The sequence below is a fragment of the Bubalus kerabau genome, chromosome 20, assembly GCF_029407905.1.
Source record: "Bubalus kerabau isolate K-KA32 ecotype Philippines breed swamp buffalo chromosome 20, PCC_UOA_SB_1v2, whole genome shotgun sequence".
Classification (NCBI taxonomy): domain Eukaryota; kingdom Metazoa; phylum Chordata; class Mammalia; order Artiodactyla; family Bovidae; genus Bubalus; species Bubalus kerabau.
In genome coordinates this window covers 51,318,546-51,334,994 of record NC_073643.1, presented here as the reverse complement: position 1 = coordinate 51,334,994, position 16,449 = coordinate 51,318,546, and the positions used below count along the sequence as shown (strand labels likewise).

Here is a 16,449-nt window from a genome sequence, read left to right as displayed (position 1 = left end):
TTGATGATTAGCCTTTCTGACTGGTTGTGGTGGTTACCATGCAAAATAAACAAACAGCCTACACAACACAGTAGCATAAAAGCAAACAACCCAATTAAAAAATGGTCAGAAGACCCGAACAGACATTCTTCCAGAGAAGATATATCGGCACATGAAAAGATGCTGAACATCACTATTTGAGAAATGCAAATCAAAACCACAGTGGGATAACACCTCACAGCTCTCAGAATGACTGTCATCAAAAAGAACACAAATGTCGGTGAGGATATGTTTTAAAATTTATTTTTAATTGGAGGATAACTGCTTTACAGTATTGTGTTGGTTTCTGCCATCTGGTACATCAGCATGAACCAGCCATAGGTATGCATGTGTCCCCTCTCTCTTGAACCTCCCTCACACCTCCCACCCCTTCCCACCCCTCTAGGTTGTCACAGAGCACCAGGTTTGAGCACCCTGGGTCATCCAGCCAATTCCCACTGGCAAAAAGTGAGGATACTTTTTAAGGGATAACATACATAGGTAGTTAAAACATGAAAGAGCAAAAGGGTACAAATCAAGACCATGTTTACTAGTAGAAGATTGAAAAGGATTGTTATTAGGCATGTGCACATAGTGAGATTCAGAGGTTAAGGCCGGATGTAGTACACTGGCAGGGGTGCTGTGATCATAGTTTGGAAGCCCATGTACATGACTTGGTGATGTTTGGTAGCCAGGTTTGTAGAAGAATGTCTGTTGGAGGGAGGGCAAAGAATATATTATGGTAAAAGCTGTACTTAAGAGAACTTACTAGATTTCAGGCAGTTAACTCCTAAAATAATCCTAGATAGATGCTCTTTTTGTTGTTGTTGTTATTGGGTGAGGCAACCACACTCACACAGAGATTAGTAAATTTGCCCAAGGCACAGCAGTTCACAGAGTTAAGACAGAAAACTAAGTCTAAATTCTGACTCTAGAGCCAGTACCCTTATCCACTATGCTGTATTGTCTTTACTTCAAAGAACTATGAGACCCCAGAGCAAGGGGTAGGTCATAGGAAGGCAGGAAATGGTCTGGGTAAATTACACAGATTGAGTGTTTTTAATGGTGATAAACATAAATTGTAAGAGTGGAGTGGTGTTGTGAAGTAATTTGTGTTTTTGTTTGAAGTTCCCAGCTGTTTTGTTGGTTTCAGTAGGTAAGAGAGAATCTGTAGGTAAGACTGGAGCAGAGAGGGGTAGAATTTGGCACAGCAGAATCCCTTAATGTCCTTGGAATTTTGACCTTGCCTGAAAGTACTGTTCATGCAGCATCTCTAGATAACTTGGATGCAAATGTGTGCCTTCTGCCTTTTCCATTCTTTGCTGAAGCTGGTTGCCTCATAGTCTGAAGGGGCTTGTTTGGCAGGGTAGCTGCTATCATTTCTGCCCTGTATATACTGTCACCAGATGTGGAAGCCGTGAACCGACAGATGCTATGCTGTAGTCAAGAGACAAGGCTTTCTTCAGGGCGTTTTTCTTCTGTGGAATGTGTTTCATTTTTCATTCACTCTGGGAATGAGACGTATAAATGATCTAGCTTTTGTGTTGATTCTGGCAGGGAATCACTGCACTTGTGCAGGTTTGGCTACTTTCATTTGTTAATATTTAAAGTAATAAACAGCAGTGAAAGCTGAATTGAGACTCTGTTTAACTTTGTGACCCAGAGAAACACACTTAGGGTAGGGGAGGCTTTTAATGGTAAGGGTTATTTAATTTCATTTTTGAAGATAATCAAATATGTTTATATGAATTTTTAAATAATATATTAAAAATAACCAGGCCTTTAGTGAAAAATAGTAGTTTTTGGCCTTATCTCTTCCCATTCCTGATTGCCATTCCATACTTAAGTTTTTAAGTTCTTTTAACTATTTCTTCTTTTATTTCATATGTCTAAATATTCTTTTAACATATATTTTGATTTTTCTATTTAGATGTTATTTAATTATTTCTTACTATAGAAGATAAGAATTAATCTTTGAATGTTTTTCTCCATACATATATACTGTTTCCATCCTCCAGCACTTCCGAAATAGTTATATCACCTTTTTATTTTTCGTTAAGTCAGTATGTAGCTGTAACTATGCCTGTATAACTTCTTTCACCTCTGAGCCATACAGCAAATTAAAGTTACATTTCCTTTCTTGTGTGAATTTGTTTTTTTAATATTAATAATTGTTGCTTTTTGTTTTGTTTCATGTGTTTTCCTCCTAGTCTTCTGGCAGAAATGAAGATCTCCTTTGAATATGTTCAGATACTTTAGGGTGTTTTTTTTTAGTTTAATTTTTTCCCCCAGTGACAACCTATATGGAGCCCTCCAACCTCCTGTGTTAATCTGGCCTGAGGATTTCTTTGCCCCTCTCCTATGTTCCTTTGTCTCCTGCATTAAACCAATCTGACTTTGATTCCTGGTTTACTTCCTCATTTGATGAGTTACTTTCTCTATAACTTGCTGAGAAAAGTGTGTAGGAGAATATTTTTTGAGATTTTGCATACTTGAAATGTCTTTAGACCACCCTTACCTTGATTGATGGTTTGGCTTGATATAAAATTCTTGATTACAAATAATGAGCAGAAGTTTTAAAGTATTACTTTATTATTTTCTAGCTTCCAGTCTTGTTTCTGAGAAGTCCAATGTCATTCTAGTTCCTGAGTCTTTTATTGACTGTTGTTTTCCATGAAAGATTTTAGGATCATCTCTTTGTCCCCAATGGTCTGCAGTTTTACAGTGATATGTCTTAGTTGTATTTTTCCATTGATTATGCCAGCTATGCAATGAGTTCTCTCATTCCAGAAACTAGTTTACTTCAGTTCTGGACTATTGTATTGTACAATACAATATTGTACAATAATTATTGTATTACTTCTTTGGCAGTTTCTTTCTGTTTATATAACTTTTCTTCCTAGAAATTATTTTATTAGAATTGGACATCCTAGAATGATTCACTAGTTTTCTTATATTTTCTCACTCATTTATCCATTGTATTACGTTTTTTGTATTACTCTGTGGCAGAATTCCTCAAAGTTTTAGTCATTATTACTGAATTTTGTTTTAAATTACAGCTATCCTTTTTCTACCTGCCACAAGCTTATGGGGCTCTAGATCTTTTTCTCCTGTTTTGTTATCTCCTGTTCTTTTTTCAAGGGTATACTATAATCATTGTGCTTTCTAGAATGTTGATTATTGTTTCTTTGAAATGTTCTATTCCTGGAATGCTTTCTTTGTTATATTAATATATTGTTTTTCCCATTAATATTTAAGAATGATGCATCAACATTTTGACAGAAGTTAAAGGAGTAAATAAAGCCACCTCAGTTCAGTTCAGTCGCTCAGTCATGTCCGACTCTTTGCGACCCCATGAACTGCAGCACGCCAGGCCTCCCTGTCCATCACCAATTCCCGGAGTTGACTCAAACTCATGTGCATCGAGTCGGTGATGCCATCCAGCCATCTCATCCTCTCTTGTCCCCTTCTCCTCCTGCCCCCAATCCCTCCCAGCATCAGAGTCTTTTCCAATGAGTCAACTCTTCCCATGAGGTGGCCAAAGTATTGGAGTTTCAGCCTCAGCATCAGTCCTTCCAATGAACACCCAGGACTGGTATCCTTTATGATGGACTGGTTGGATCTCCTTGCAGTCCAAGGAACTCGCAAGAGTCTTCTCCAACACCACAGTTCAAAAGCATCAATTCTCCAGCGCTCAACTTTCTTCACAGTCCAACTCTCACATCCATACATGACTACTGGAAGAACCATAGCCTTGACTAGATGGACCTTTGTTGGCAAAGTAATGTCTCTGCTTTTCAATATGCTATCTAGGTTGGTCATAACTTTCCTTCCAAGTAGTAAGCATCTTTTAATTTTATGGCTGCAGTCACCATCTGCAGTGATTTTGGAGCCCCAAAAAATAAAGTCTGACACTGTTTCCACTGTTTCCCCATCTATTTCCCATGAAGTGATGGGACCAGATGCCATGATCTTCATCTTCTGAATGTTGAGCTTTAAACCAACTGTTTCAGTCTCCTCTTTCACTTTCATCAAGAGGCTTTTTAGTTCCTCTTCACTTTCTGCCATAAGGGTGGTGTCATCTGCATATTGGAGGTTATTGATATTTCTCCCATTTATATAAATAAAAGAGTGAAAGTAAGAGATGAAATGGAGAGAGGTCTGGGAATCTTCCCTTAACCACTTAAACTTGAGGTGCAGTATTTACTTTCTATTAAATTGATTTTGACCTAAAGTTTTTAGCACTTATGGCAGCCCCTTTATTCTCTTTGACAAGAGTGGTACTTTTGATGTAATTTTTAAGTTAGATTTTTATAGTCCTATTAGTGTATGTTAAACAATCTGTGCATATATAGCTATAAAATAAGGTTAGCTTGGTTTGTGATGGATACTCTACAGCTTTGCTCATTTACTGACTTAGAGGCATTATTGCAGCAAATTTTTTCCTTCAACACTGAGTTACTAGCAGTTTAATAAAAATAATTTTTAAATCAGGAGTATTTCTGCAGAGCTCCAAAAATTCTTTCACAATGATAAGGTAAATTCTACCTGCTTGTGCTTGCACAGTAGTTAAATTATTCTAAATGTATGGTTTTTGCTGGCTCTTCAGTGTACTTTCCAAACATTCTGTGACCATTCTTGACAAATATTAGAGCTTTTGCAGAGGGTAAATATGTTACTAAGATTTCTTTTCTTCTCCTTAAAAAAAACTTTTTTTTCCTTTTGTTTTAGCAATGGTAGTAACTAGGGATAATTGTGCAGGAAGGCTAAATTTTATTGCCAGTCTGATTACAGGCATACCTGGTTTAATTGTGCTTTGCTTTGTTGTGCTTCATGGATACAGTGTTTTGGTTTTCTTTCTTTTTTTTTGCAAATTGAAGTCGGTGGCAACCTTGTGCAGAGCAAGTATGTTGGTGCCATTTTCCCCACAGCATTTGCTCACTTCATGTCTCTGTGTCTCATTTTGGTAATTCTTTTAATATTTCAAACTTTTCATTATAATATTTGTTATGGTGATCTGTGATCAGTAATCTTTGTTATCATACTCCTCTTCCTCCTCACAAAAGGCTCAGATGATGGTTAGCATTTTTTAACATTAAGATATTTTAAATTGAGATGTATACATTGTTTCTTTAGACATTATTGCTATTGCACATTTAATAGACTACAGTTTAGTGTAAACCTGGACATGGAACAACAGACTGGTTCCAAATAGGAAAAGGAGTACGTCAAGGCTGTATATTGTCACCCTGCTTATTTAACTTGTATGCAGAGTACATCATGAGAAACGCTGGGCTGGAAGAAACACAAGCTGGAATCAAGATTTCCGGGAGAAATATCAATAACCTCAGATATGCAGATGACACCACCCTTATGGCAGAAAGTGAAGAGGAACTAAAAAGCCTCTTGATGAAAGTGAAAGAGGAGAGTGAAACAGTTGGCTTAAAGCTCAACATTCAGAAGACGAAGATCATGGCATCTGGTCCCATCACTTCATGGGGAATAGATGGGGAAACAGTGGAAACAGTGTCAGACTTTATTTTTCTGGGCTCCAAAATCACTGCAGATGGTGACTGCAGCCATGAAATTAAAAGATGCTTACTCCTTGGAAGGAAAGTTATGACTAACCTAGATAGCATATTGAAAAGCAGAGACATTACTTTGCCAACAAAGGTCCGTCTAGTCAAGGCTTTGGTTTTTCCAGTAGTCATGTGTGGATGTAAGAGTTGGGACTGTGAAGAAAGTTGAGTGCCAAAGAATTGATGCTTTTGAACTGTGGTGTTGGAGAAGACTCTTGAGAGTCCCTTGGACTGCAAGGAGATCCAACCAGTCCATTCTGAAGGAGATCAGCCCTGGGATTTCTTTGGAAGGAATGATGCTAAAGCTGAAACTCCAATACTTTGGTCACCTCATGGGAAGAGTTGAGTCATTGGAAAAGACTCTGATGCTGGGAGGGACTGGGGACAGGAGAAGGGGACGACAGAGGATGAGATGGCTGGATGGCATCACTGATTGGATGGACGTGAATCTGAGTGAACTCTGAGAGTTGGTGATAGACAGGGAGGCCTGTCATGCTGAGATTCATGGGGTCACAAAGAGTCGGACACTGAACAACTGAACTGAACTGAACTTTTATGTGCACTGGGAAGCCAAAAAATCTGTGTGACTCTCTTTATGTTCATATTCACTTTATTGTGGTGATCTGGAACCAAGCTCACAATATCTATGGTGTATCCCTTATATACTGTTAGTTTGGTCTACTGAGGAGCAGGTTTCTCAGAAGAAAATAATTTTTCAGCCTGAGTGGGATATTTAGCTGTCCTGTGTCATCAGGTGCTTGCAGGTAAATTGTGTGCTCTTGAGTCAGTCTCCCAGATTGTTCACGTTGAATGGTGTGTGTTCTCTTCTGCTAGGTACTGTGTGGTGTCTGAGCAATGCTGGTGGAGCCTCTAGTGCTAGGACCTCTGGTCAGAGAGGCCATTAGGTTGGCCTGGAAAAAGAGGTTAGCACCACATTGATTATAATAATAGGGCTGCTTTCTGATTGTATGATCTGTTTCTTTCTTATTGCAGATTAGTATTCCCAGCTTTATATAATTAGAAACAGTAACTGATTTTTCTATTGGAAAAAAATACCATACAGTTGTGCTGGTTTATGTACATAACAAACTACTCCAACGCTTAGTGGCTTAAAACAGCAATTTACTATATTTCATTCTCTGGATATAGTGAGGTCAGCTGGGCAGTTTCACGTAGGGTTTATCATTCTGTTGTAGTCACATGTTGGTAGAAGCTGTACTCTTCTGAAGGTGTGGCTCGGCTAGGTGTCGTATCTGACATGGCTCACGCCCACAGCTGAGATGGCTTAGTGGAGTGTCTCCTTGTGGCCTCTCCACATAGCTTGGGCATTTCACAGCATGGCAGCTGGATTCTGAGAGGCAACCTCCCAAGAACATGTATTCCAAGAGACAGGATACAGAAGCTGACAGACTAGTTAAGGGCTGTGTCTAGAACTAGCCTACTCACTGCTGTGCCCGCTCACCACTGGATTGGTCAGAGCAGTATTAGGGCCTGGCCAGATTTAAGGCTGTAAAGAAATAGGCTCCATGGACTTCTCTGGCAGTGCATTGGTTAGGACTCCATGCTTTCACTCGGTGGCTCAGGTTCAATCCCTGACTGGGGAATGAAGATCCTCCTAGCTGCAAGGCAGAGCCAAAAAAGGAAAAGGAAAGAAAGAAAGAAATGCACTCCAGTTCATTCTAGGGGAGTGTCAGATTCATATTTTTGCAGAAGAGCACTTGGGATGGGAGGTATTATTGTCATCTTTGGAAAATACAATCTATTAGAAACTCTTGATTTAAAAAAATAAAAAACCATGTAATGCCTTAAAAGAATGTATTAGTATATTCTTGCATTGATAGTATATGTATGTGTGTGTGCATATTTGTTATATAGATATTGTATGTATGTGTATGTGAATATATATTATGTATGTGCATGTATATATGCATACACATGTATATGAAGTGATGTGAAATCGCTCAGTTGTGTCCAACTTTGCGACCCCATGGACTGTAGCCAACCGGGCTCCTCCGTCCATGGGATTTTCTAGGCAAGAATACTGGAGTGAGTTGCCATTTCCTTCTCCAGGGGAACTTCCCAACCCAGGGATCAAACCCAGGTCTCCCGCATTGTAGGCAGATGCTTTACTGTCTGAGCCACAAGGGAAGCCCCCTCATACGTATATATGTGATGTTTCAGTATCAATATACCTCATTGTATGTGATTTATAATAAACGCAAAACTGCACTTTTAGTTAGTGTTCACAAAGTCAAAACCATCTAACAGTTGAGCTATCTTTCCCCTGACAATTTGTTACCACTCTCTATGAAAGTTTTTTTTAAGATCTTTTCTTCTGTTCTCAAACCTCTAACACCCACTCCCACTGTACTCACTCTCAGCTGGTGACCTTGCTTTTTATTTCCTTGAGAATAAAACATCCAAAGGGAAAATTTAGTTCTGTCACCAAATCTCCTGACTACTGGTGTCATTACTCAGTTGTGTGCCTTTCGTTTCTGTAAGAATGGAATATCCTGCTTAAGCAAAACCTCCTCTTTTAACCTGGGACCCATCTCTTCTTGACAACTCAAGGATTTAACACCTGCATCATCAAATTTTCCCCTTTACCAGATTATTCCCTTCGGCATACAAATAGCCTAAAATTGTGTTTTGTTTTTAAAAATCCTGCCTGGTGGCTCAGATGGTAAGGAATCTGCCTGCAATGCAAGAGACCTGGGTTCGATCCCTGGGTTGGGAAGATCCCCTGAAGGAGGAAATGGCAACTCACTCCAATATTCTTGCCTGGAAAATTCCATGGACAGAGGAGCCTGGTGGGTTACACTCCATGGGGTCGCAAAGAGTTGGACACGACTGAGTGACTAACTCTTTGCTAATGGCACAGCGCTGCTTTGCTACTCTGTTTCTCTGCTTCCAGTTAGTGAGAGTTCTACAGAAGTGTTGTCTGTGCTCTGTCTGTTCTGTCCTTTCCCGTTAGTCTTGAGATCACTCTGGCCATCCCATCAGTGGCCACCACAGTGCCAAGAACAGTGGCCAGTTCTCAGTCTATGTTTTATGTAACATCTCAGTACATGTAACAAAGTCTTTTAACTCCTGTTTTCTGTACTCTCTTGCTTTTCCTCTCACCTCACTGCTTGCTTCTTAGTTTCCTTTGCTAGATTCTCCTCACTTTTCTGACCTCTAAGTGTTGAAACTCAGTGTCAAACCTAGCATGTCCAAATTGAGCCTTGTTTGCCTCTTCTAGGCCTGCTTCTCTGTCTAGGAAAAAGAATGGTCCTTGACTCCATTCATATCTCACATCCAATCTATCAGCAGATATTGACAGCTCTAACTGCAAAACATGTCAACGTTCCAAATTCTGAAATGTTTATCTTTACCATTCTTACCTTTGTCCTGTCAGCCATCATCTTGTGGATTGTTGCAATAAATAGTTTCCTATCTGGAACCCCCACTATCTCTTTGCACAGAGCACTCAAAGTAATGCTTTCAGGACTTGTGTCACATCACATTACATGTCTGCTCCAAATCTCCAGAGGCTTCCAATTTTGCTAGGAATAAAAGCTAAAGCCCTTAACATAATTAACAAAGACCCAGCCTAATCTGGTCCCATGTTGCCTCTCACTGCATGATCACCACTTCCCCCTTGTTCACTTTGCTTCAGGTGCACTGATCTGTTTATTCTCTGTGGATATGCCAGGTCTACTTCCACATTGAAGCATTTGCTCTTGCTGATTCTCATGTCTGAAAATTGCCCGTTTTCCTAAATGCTGTCACCATATTTCATTCAGGTTTCTACTTAAAGTTCAGCTCTCAAAGAAGCCTTTCCCTGACTATTCTACCTGAAGCAGTACCTTCTTCTGTTCCCCAGCCAACCCACCCTTGGTCACCCATTGTTCCTGTTCTGCTTTAATTTTTCTTCTTAGAATTATGTATTTGTATATGAGATATTATGTATATCTCACCACCATTATGTATTTGCCTATGTGGTCTGTCTCTGCTCACTAGAATGAAAGCACCATGAGCGTAGGGACTTAGGATCACAACAAAGTGATAGCTCTCGGCAGGTGCTCCATAAGTGTTTGTTAACTGAGTGAATGAATACATGCTTATATGTCTCTATAGTGGATTGTTGCATGTGGCTTGATGGGCAAGTATTAATCCTAACTTCCTATTTTAAGTTTAGACAGGTGGCCCTGATTGGCCAAAAAGAAATGCATGTGCTGGAAGAAAATAGCACATTGCCACTGTTGCTTCAAGCTCTCAGTTTTGCAGATGCAATTTGCTTAGGCTTTGTTGCTTTTGAGCTGTCCGTCTGCCAGCATTGTGTACCATCAAGGTGCTTAACTTTTCTTCATATGTTCACTGAGTAAAGAAAGAACAGCTTGATGGAGTTAGAGTGGGTGATTACTAAGGTTTTCTATTAATAGTTAAAAATAATTTCTCTTTAAAATGGACCTTTATAAATCTAATGCTCCATTAGATGATTTCTGAGTAGCATGTTGTTCCAAACATTGTAATCATAAGATATGGGCTACTTAAAAACATTAGCTGATTCTACGAATTTTTAATTTACTTTGTATAATTTTAATTATAAGTTTATTTATAGCCAGCTTATTTTGAATCAGCTTATTTTGGCAAGTGTCTCTTTAGGGGAAATCCCAGATAGAGACTTTACTAATACTATGGTAAAGATTGATCTGTCCTTAAAAGTGTTCTTTTGGACTAGTTACATTTGAGGAATTTTAATTATCATATAAAATTGTGCTTCTCTATAATAGAAACAGGAATCAAAAATTCCAAAATCAAGATTTCACTTCTGAGCAAATAGAACTGTAGTTTTTAAACCTGTGTACTTAAATGATTCTTTTTGATAAGCATCTGTGTACTGTCATAGCATTTACAGTTTTTACTTGTAAGGTTAAAAGCACTGTGATGTCCATAATTAAGTTCATTAAGATGTTTCCACTTAACTCTTATAAAGGTGAGACTTTTTATTGAACTAAAAAGAGTAGAAATCTGTGACACTGGGGACACATACTGTTTTCAAAAGCTAATTAAAACTAGATGAGGCCTGGAAACCTGGAATGAATCTCACTCCAGAGACTGTAACTTTATGTTGGAGCAGTTCCTTCAAAATAGGGCAAGTGATTCTCTCCCTCCCTCCCGCAACTTGAGTATCCTTCTGGAGAAACCAGAGATGTTGCTGGATGGTTGAAATCTTCCTTGTAACATACAGAGTAACTTCTGTCAGTGAAAACCTCTCTAGGCTTCTTTGTTTCTTTTTGTTGTGATTGAGTTTAGTAACTTACTGGAAAATTAATAGTCCAGGATAGAGTAAACAAATGGCATTTTACATGAGCCAGGTCAATTATGTTGTTAGGTATCACTTTATAGAGATTTTTAGACAGTAGGAACTAAGGACATTGTTTTAAGATGCTTAAATAAGCTTCTCTTTACATTGCCTTTTTATTTTTTTAGAGGTTCAGAGAAATGAGCACTTTTCATAGTTTAACTGTTTCTCTTTTTTTTCATTCCCTTTCCATATCCCTTTTTTATTTCACCCAACACCAAAAATGCCCTTTCAGAAACATAAAGTAGATCTTTTCTACAAGCTGCGTCATGTGATGAATGAACTTATTGACCTTCGAAGGCAGCTCCTGTCTGGTCACCTGACCCAGGATCAGGTGCGGGAGGTTAAGCGGCACATCACCGTGCGCCTGGACTGGGGCAATGAGTAAGTATGAATACCATTCGGGCATCTCTCAGTTTCATTTACGATAACTCGGTCCTTACAGAGTTTGTACCTGATCAAAGCTTATCTTTAGGAATGAAAAGACATGGTTGTATTCTCTACTAAGCTTTGATCATTTTTACAATGAGTAGTTGTTTCTTGTACTTCATAGCAAAGGATATTCACTGATTGGTTCTACTCACTGAAACTCTGTCAGTCTCTGTTTTCAGCCTCTTTTTCACTTCCAGAAAATTAAATAATTGGACTGCATTAGCCTCTGGGCTTTCTTCCAGCTCAAATTCCTTGGTCGTAGACCTCAGTAATCAGAATACTCTTTTGTTTCATCCTTTAGTATCTTTTAATTTCTTGTGAATTTAGTGTCCTTTACATCTTACAGTCATATAATGAATCTGAGTAAGCATATACTACAAATGGAAACTGTCTACATCTATACTTCAGAATATTCTTAACTAATTTATCATTCAGAAATAGTCCTGTATTTATGCAGTGGGTATGCTTATTTGCTATTGCCATACAAGTAAAATTATAAGACTTTGACATGGGACGCTAGAGTAGATGGTACTCAGGTTTTATTTCCTCCAGACTTAATAATTGATATAATTCTCAAATGCTTTTATCGTATTCTCTTAAAATTGGGCCCATTGAACTTTGAAGTGACTAGATTGCTTCCTATTTAAGATATACAGATATCTGAAAGTATATTTTAGAACAAGTGTTTAGCTCCTCTCAAGACATGATTGAAATGATAAAAAAAAAAAAATAAAAAGAATGGGAGAAGCCCAGCAATAAATGGGAAATATGAGCCCATTTCTAGAAGCTGAAAAATAGATGGAGGATTAGTGACAGAAGACGCCTATAATATGGAGGAAACCTTAGTTAATGAAGGAGCTGGTCTAGGGAGTGTGTATGGGGAGGGAGGAGGGAGGAGGGTTCAGGATGGGGAACACATGTATACCTGTGGCAGATTCATTTTGATATATGGCAAAACCAATACAATATTGTGAAGTTAAATAAAATAAAATTTAAAAAAATAAAAATAAAAGGAAAAAAATAATAAAAGGAAGAGAGAAAAAAAAAAAGTATGTAAAGTAATAGTTGACCGCCATGAGTGGAAAGCCTGGCAGCCAGCTGTTTCCCCTTTAGATGAACGAAGACCAACTGCCTAGTGGGAAACTGGGCAACGGAAGTTTGAACTGGGACTTTATTGGAAAGCCTTCCATTGTGAGGCATTTAAGGGTTTCAGAGTATAATGACCAGATCCCTTCTACCTACCAGAAAGAGAAACTTGCTAGACATTCACCCATGTATAAAATCTCTGCATGTCTCTAGTGCCTTTTCAGAGAAGGCAATGGCAACACACTCCAGTACTCTTGCCTGGAAAATCCCATGAACGGAGGAGCCTGGTAGCCTGCAGTCCATGGGGTCGCTAAGAGTCGGACATGACTGAACGTCTTCACTTCCACTTTTCACTTTCATGCATTGGAGAAGGAAATGGCAATCCACAGTGTTCTTGCCTGGAGAATCCCAGGGATCGGGGGAGCCTTGTGGGCTTCCAACTATGGGATCGCACAGAGTCGGACATGACTGAAGCGACTTAGCAGCAGCAGCAGCAGCAGTGCCTTTTAAATTTGAATGGACAATCGAGTATTACCAGGTATTTGAAGAAATACTTTCACAGGGAAAAAAGGGAGATGAATAAAATATCTGGCCCGAGAGAGAGCTTGGGATTAGCAAAGAACGTTAAAAATTCCTGAGTATCCTCAAAGAGAATCAAGAAGATTCATTATGTATTATAAAATGCTATGAAAAAGGAAGAGAGAGTAGGACTTCAAAAAAGAATTCAGGAAGAGAACAGGAAGATAAGATTTTTTCCTTTATTCCCAGAATACTGAAATATCTTTTTTTTTTATTTTATTTTATTTTTAAACTTTACATAACTGTATTAGTTTTGCCAAATATCAAAATGAATCCGCCACAGGTATACATGTGTTCCCCATCCTGAACCTGAAATATCTTTTTTTAAACAAGTTTATTAACATTAGCTTCCCTGGTGGCTTCCCTGGTGACTCAGATGGTAAAGAATCTGCTTGCAATGCAGGATAGGATAGGATAGGACAGTCGCCCAGTCGTGTCCGACTCTTTGCGACACTGTGGACTGTAGCCCACTAGACTCCTCCGTCCATGGGATTCTCCAGGCAAGAATACTGGAGTGGGTTGCCAGTTCCTTCTCCAGGGGATCTTCCTGACTCAGGGATTGAACCCCTGGTGGTTCAGAGGTTAAAGCATCTGCCTGCAATGCGGGAGACTTGGGTTCGATCCCTGGGTCGGGAAGATCCCCTGGAGAAGGAAATGGCCACTCACTCCAGTATTCTTGTCTAGAGAATTCCATGGACAGAGGAGCCTGGTGGGCTACAGTTCATGGGGTCACAAAAAGTCGCACATGACTAAGCAACTAACACACATTAACATTAGCAGTTTTATTCACATACAGATCCCCAGTTTTTTATTTTTTAATTTTAATTAATTTATTTTTAATTGGAGAATAATTGCTTTACAATATTATGTTGGTTTCTGCCATACATCAACATGAGTTAGCCATAGATATATATGTGTCCCCTCCCTCTTCAACCTCCCTCCCACCTCCTGCCCCATCCTACTCTTGTAGGTTGTCACAGCGCACCAGATTTGAGCTCCCTGCATCATATAGCAAATTTCCACTGGCTGTCTAGTTTTACGTATGGTAATGTGCATGTTTCAGTGCTATTCTCTCAGTTCGTCCGCCCTCTCCCCCCATCTCTACCCGTGTCCACAAGTCTGTTCTCTACGTCTGTGTCTCTGTTGCTGCCCTGTAGTTAGGTTCCTCAGTGCCATCTTTCCAGATTCCATATGTATGCATTAATATATGATATTTGTCTTTCTCTTTCTGACTTACTTCACTCTGTATAATAGGCTCTAGGTTCATCCACCTCATTAGAACTGACTCAGATGGGTTCTTTTTTATGGCTGAGTACAGATCACCAATTTAAATCAGACAGTTTAATGATTTTTAATATATTCACAGACTTAATACAACCATCACCAGAATCAATTTTATCACCCCTAAAATAGCTGTGCTTTTTAGTTATCATCTCCCTCATCTGTCTCTAAAGATTTGCCTATTCTGGACATTTAATATAAATGGAATCATATAATTGGTCTTTTATAACTGGCTTAATGTGCCCTGCTGTGGGTTTTGGTTTTTCTTCTCCCATTTATTATACTAGGTGTTTGATAGGATCTTCCAGTCCTAAGTCACCTGGTCTTTGGCTCTGGGAAATTCTCTTCTATCATTTTTTCAGAATTTCCTCTTTATTGCCTTTGTTCTTTTCCTGGAAATATAACATCTGGATGTTGGATCGCCTAGACTGAATCTCTGTTTACTCTTTCCTCAACCATTTCCTAGCTTTTTGTTTTATTTTCCTAGAGATAACAATAATAATTTTAGTTATTTGTGACCTTTTGAAGTGACAATATCCTGTCCTTATTTGTTTCATTAAATTATAGTCTCTCTTGACTGTTAACAGGATTGCTTGGCACACATCACAGATTCCTTGTATGATATAACATGGATTCAGATGTACCATAAATCAGACAATATTCTCTAAATCTAACTTTGGGCAATAAAAATCTTAGCAAATGTAATGTGCATAGCTGGTGATCCTGTCTCTTCTGCTCAAGACAGTAGAATATATATAAAATGGTATCATTGTATTTATTTTAAACCATCAATAATAGTAGTAATTTGCAAACACATCATCCCTATGTGCCAAGCAAATTGTTAGTCTTGAACTGATGGTAATAACAGTTATATAAATCCTGTGTTGCAGTTTCACTGCACTATACATATCAGTAAATGAACAAGAGAAATATTTTAGAAATATCAATACCTCTTTATGATGAAAGTTACAAAACAGACCAGTTATATTTTGCAATCAAATCTTAAAACTTAAAGATAATAGCTTGGAAACAAGTTCAAATTATATTTCAAAAAGACAGAGAACACTGAAGTATCTATCAGTGAAGTACAGAGCTGTTTCACCTTCATTAATAACTTTTTCTCAGCAAAGTAGGAACGTGCTTGTGTGTGTGTGAGTTTGAGGGAGTGTTTATATGTTCATTTTAATAAACAAAAACCAGGAATGTAGTTCCATCCCCCCACACTTTTTAACCTTCTCCCTCCTTTCTCCTATAATCCTCCTCTCCAGGTGTTTCTGTATCTTCTTCCCTCCTTTCTCCCTCCCCTTACACTTCTTTCTTTCCCTAGTTTTTCATTCTATTTTCCCCTCTACCCCTGGTGGAAAATACAGTCACTTAAAAAAACTCAAATGAGAACTTTGTAGGTCTACTGTTATTAAAGGAAAAAGACAAACTGATGGGACTATTCTCTCTGGTTCTCACTTGAACTAAATAATCCTTGTAAAAATATTCCTTCTTAATTTGAAAGAAGAGATGGTGTACTGCAAAATGAAGTCATTCCATACCATTAAGTTAACTAAAGGAGACTGTTCCATGCAACAGCTGAGCACTGATAACCATATCCGTTGTTCACCTTTTATGCCGTCATAGCTCTACGCTTCTTGTTCCACTAACACTTAAAAATACCATAAAATATTGAAGCTTAGCATATGTTGGCATGTTGTGAGTGCACAATCAATATTTTCTGAATGTATTTTTACATTGTAATTGATGTAATGAAGTATTAATCATATATAATTTTAAACTTTGTAACTTTTTCTTTAGACTCTTAGACCTTACAGCTCTGCCTTTTCAGAATCTATTTCAGAAGCTCTTAATAACAGCTATTAATAGTTTCTTGAGTACATCAACCTGTATCACTGTGGCAAGTACCTGGTCTAACCCGTATGCATGGTTATAATGAAATGTTATTATATTCTTCCAAGACAAGAGCTCTGTTTTACCCTGTGAGGAAAGTAAGGCTCAGAAGCACTTTTTTTGTTGCGTAGTGAGTGGTAGAGCTGGTGTTTGTACCCAGAACTGACACCAAAGCCCATATAGTTTATGCAGGGCCTTACCATGATTATTTTTAAGTGTGAGTCTTAAAAC

The 16,449-nt window shown here is 38.5% G+C and overlaps 1 protein-coding gene across 1 annotated transcript in view; it reads left to right on the top strand.

The window, feature by feature from the left end:
- Positions 1-16,449, top strand: part of DOCK3 (dedicator of cytokinesis 3) — a 287,503-nt gene that overhangs the window by 97,938 nt on the left and 173,116 nt on the right. Inside the window, exon 6 of the mRNA XM_055557421.1 lies at positions 11,180-11,328. Within this exon, the coding sequence (XP_055413396.1) occupies positions 11,180-11,328 (149 nt within the window). The remainder of the gene's footprint in view (positions 1-11,179; positions 11,329-16,449) is intronic.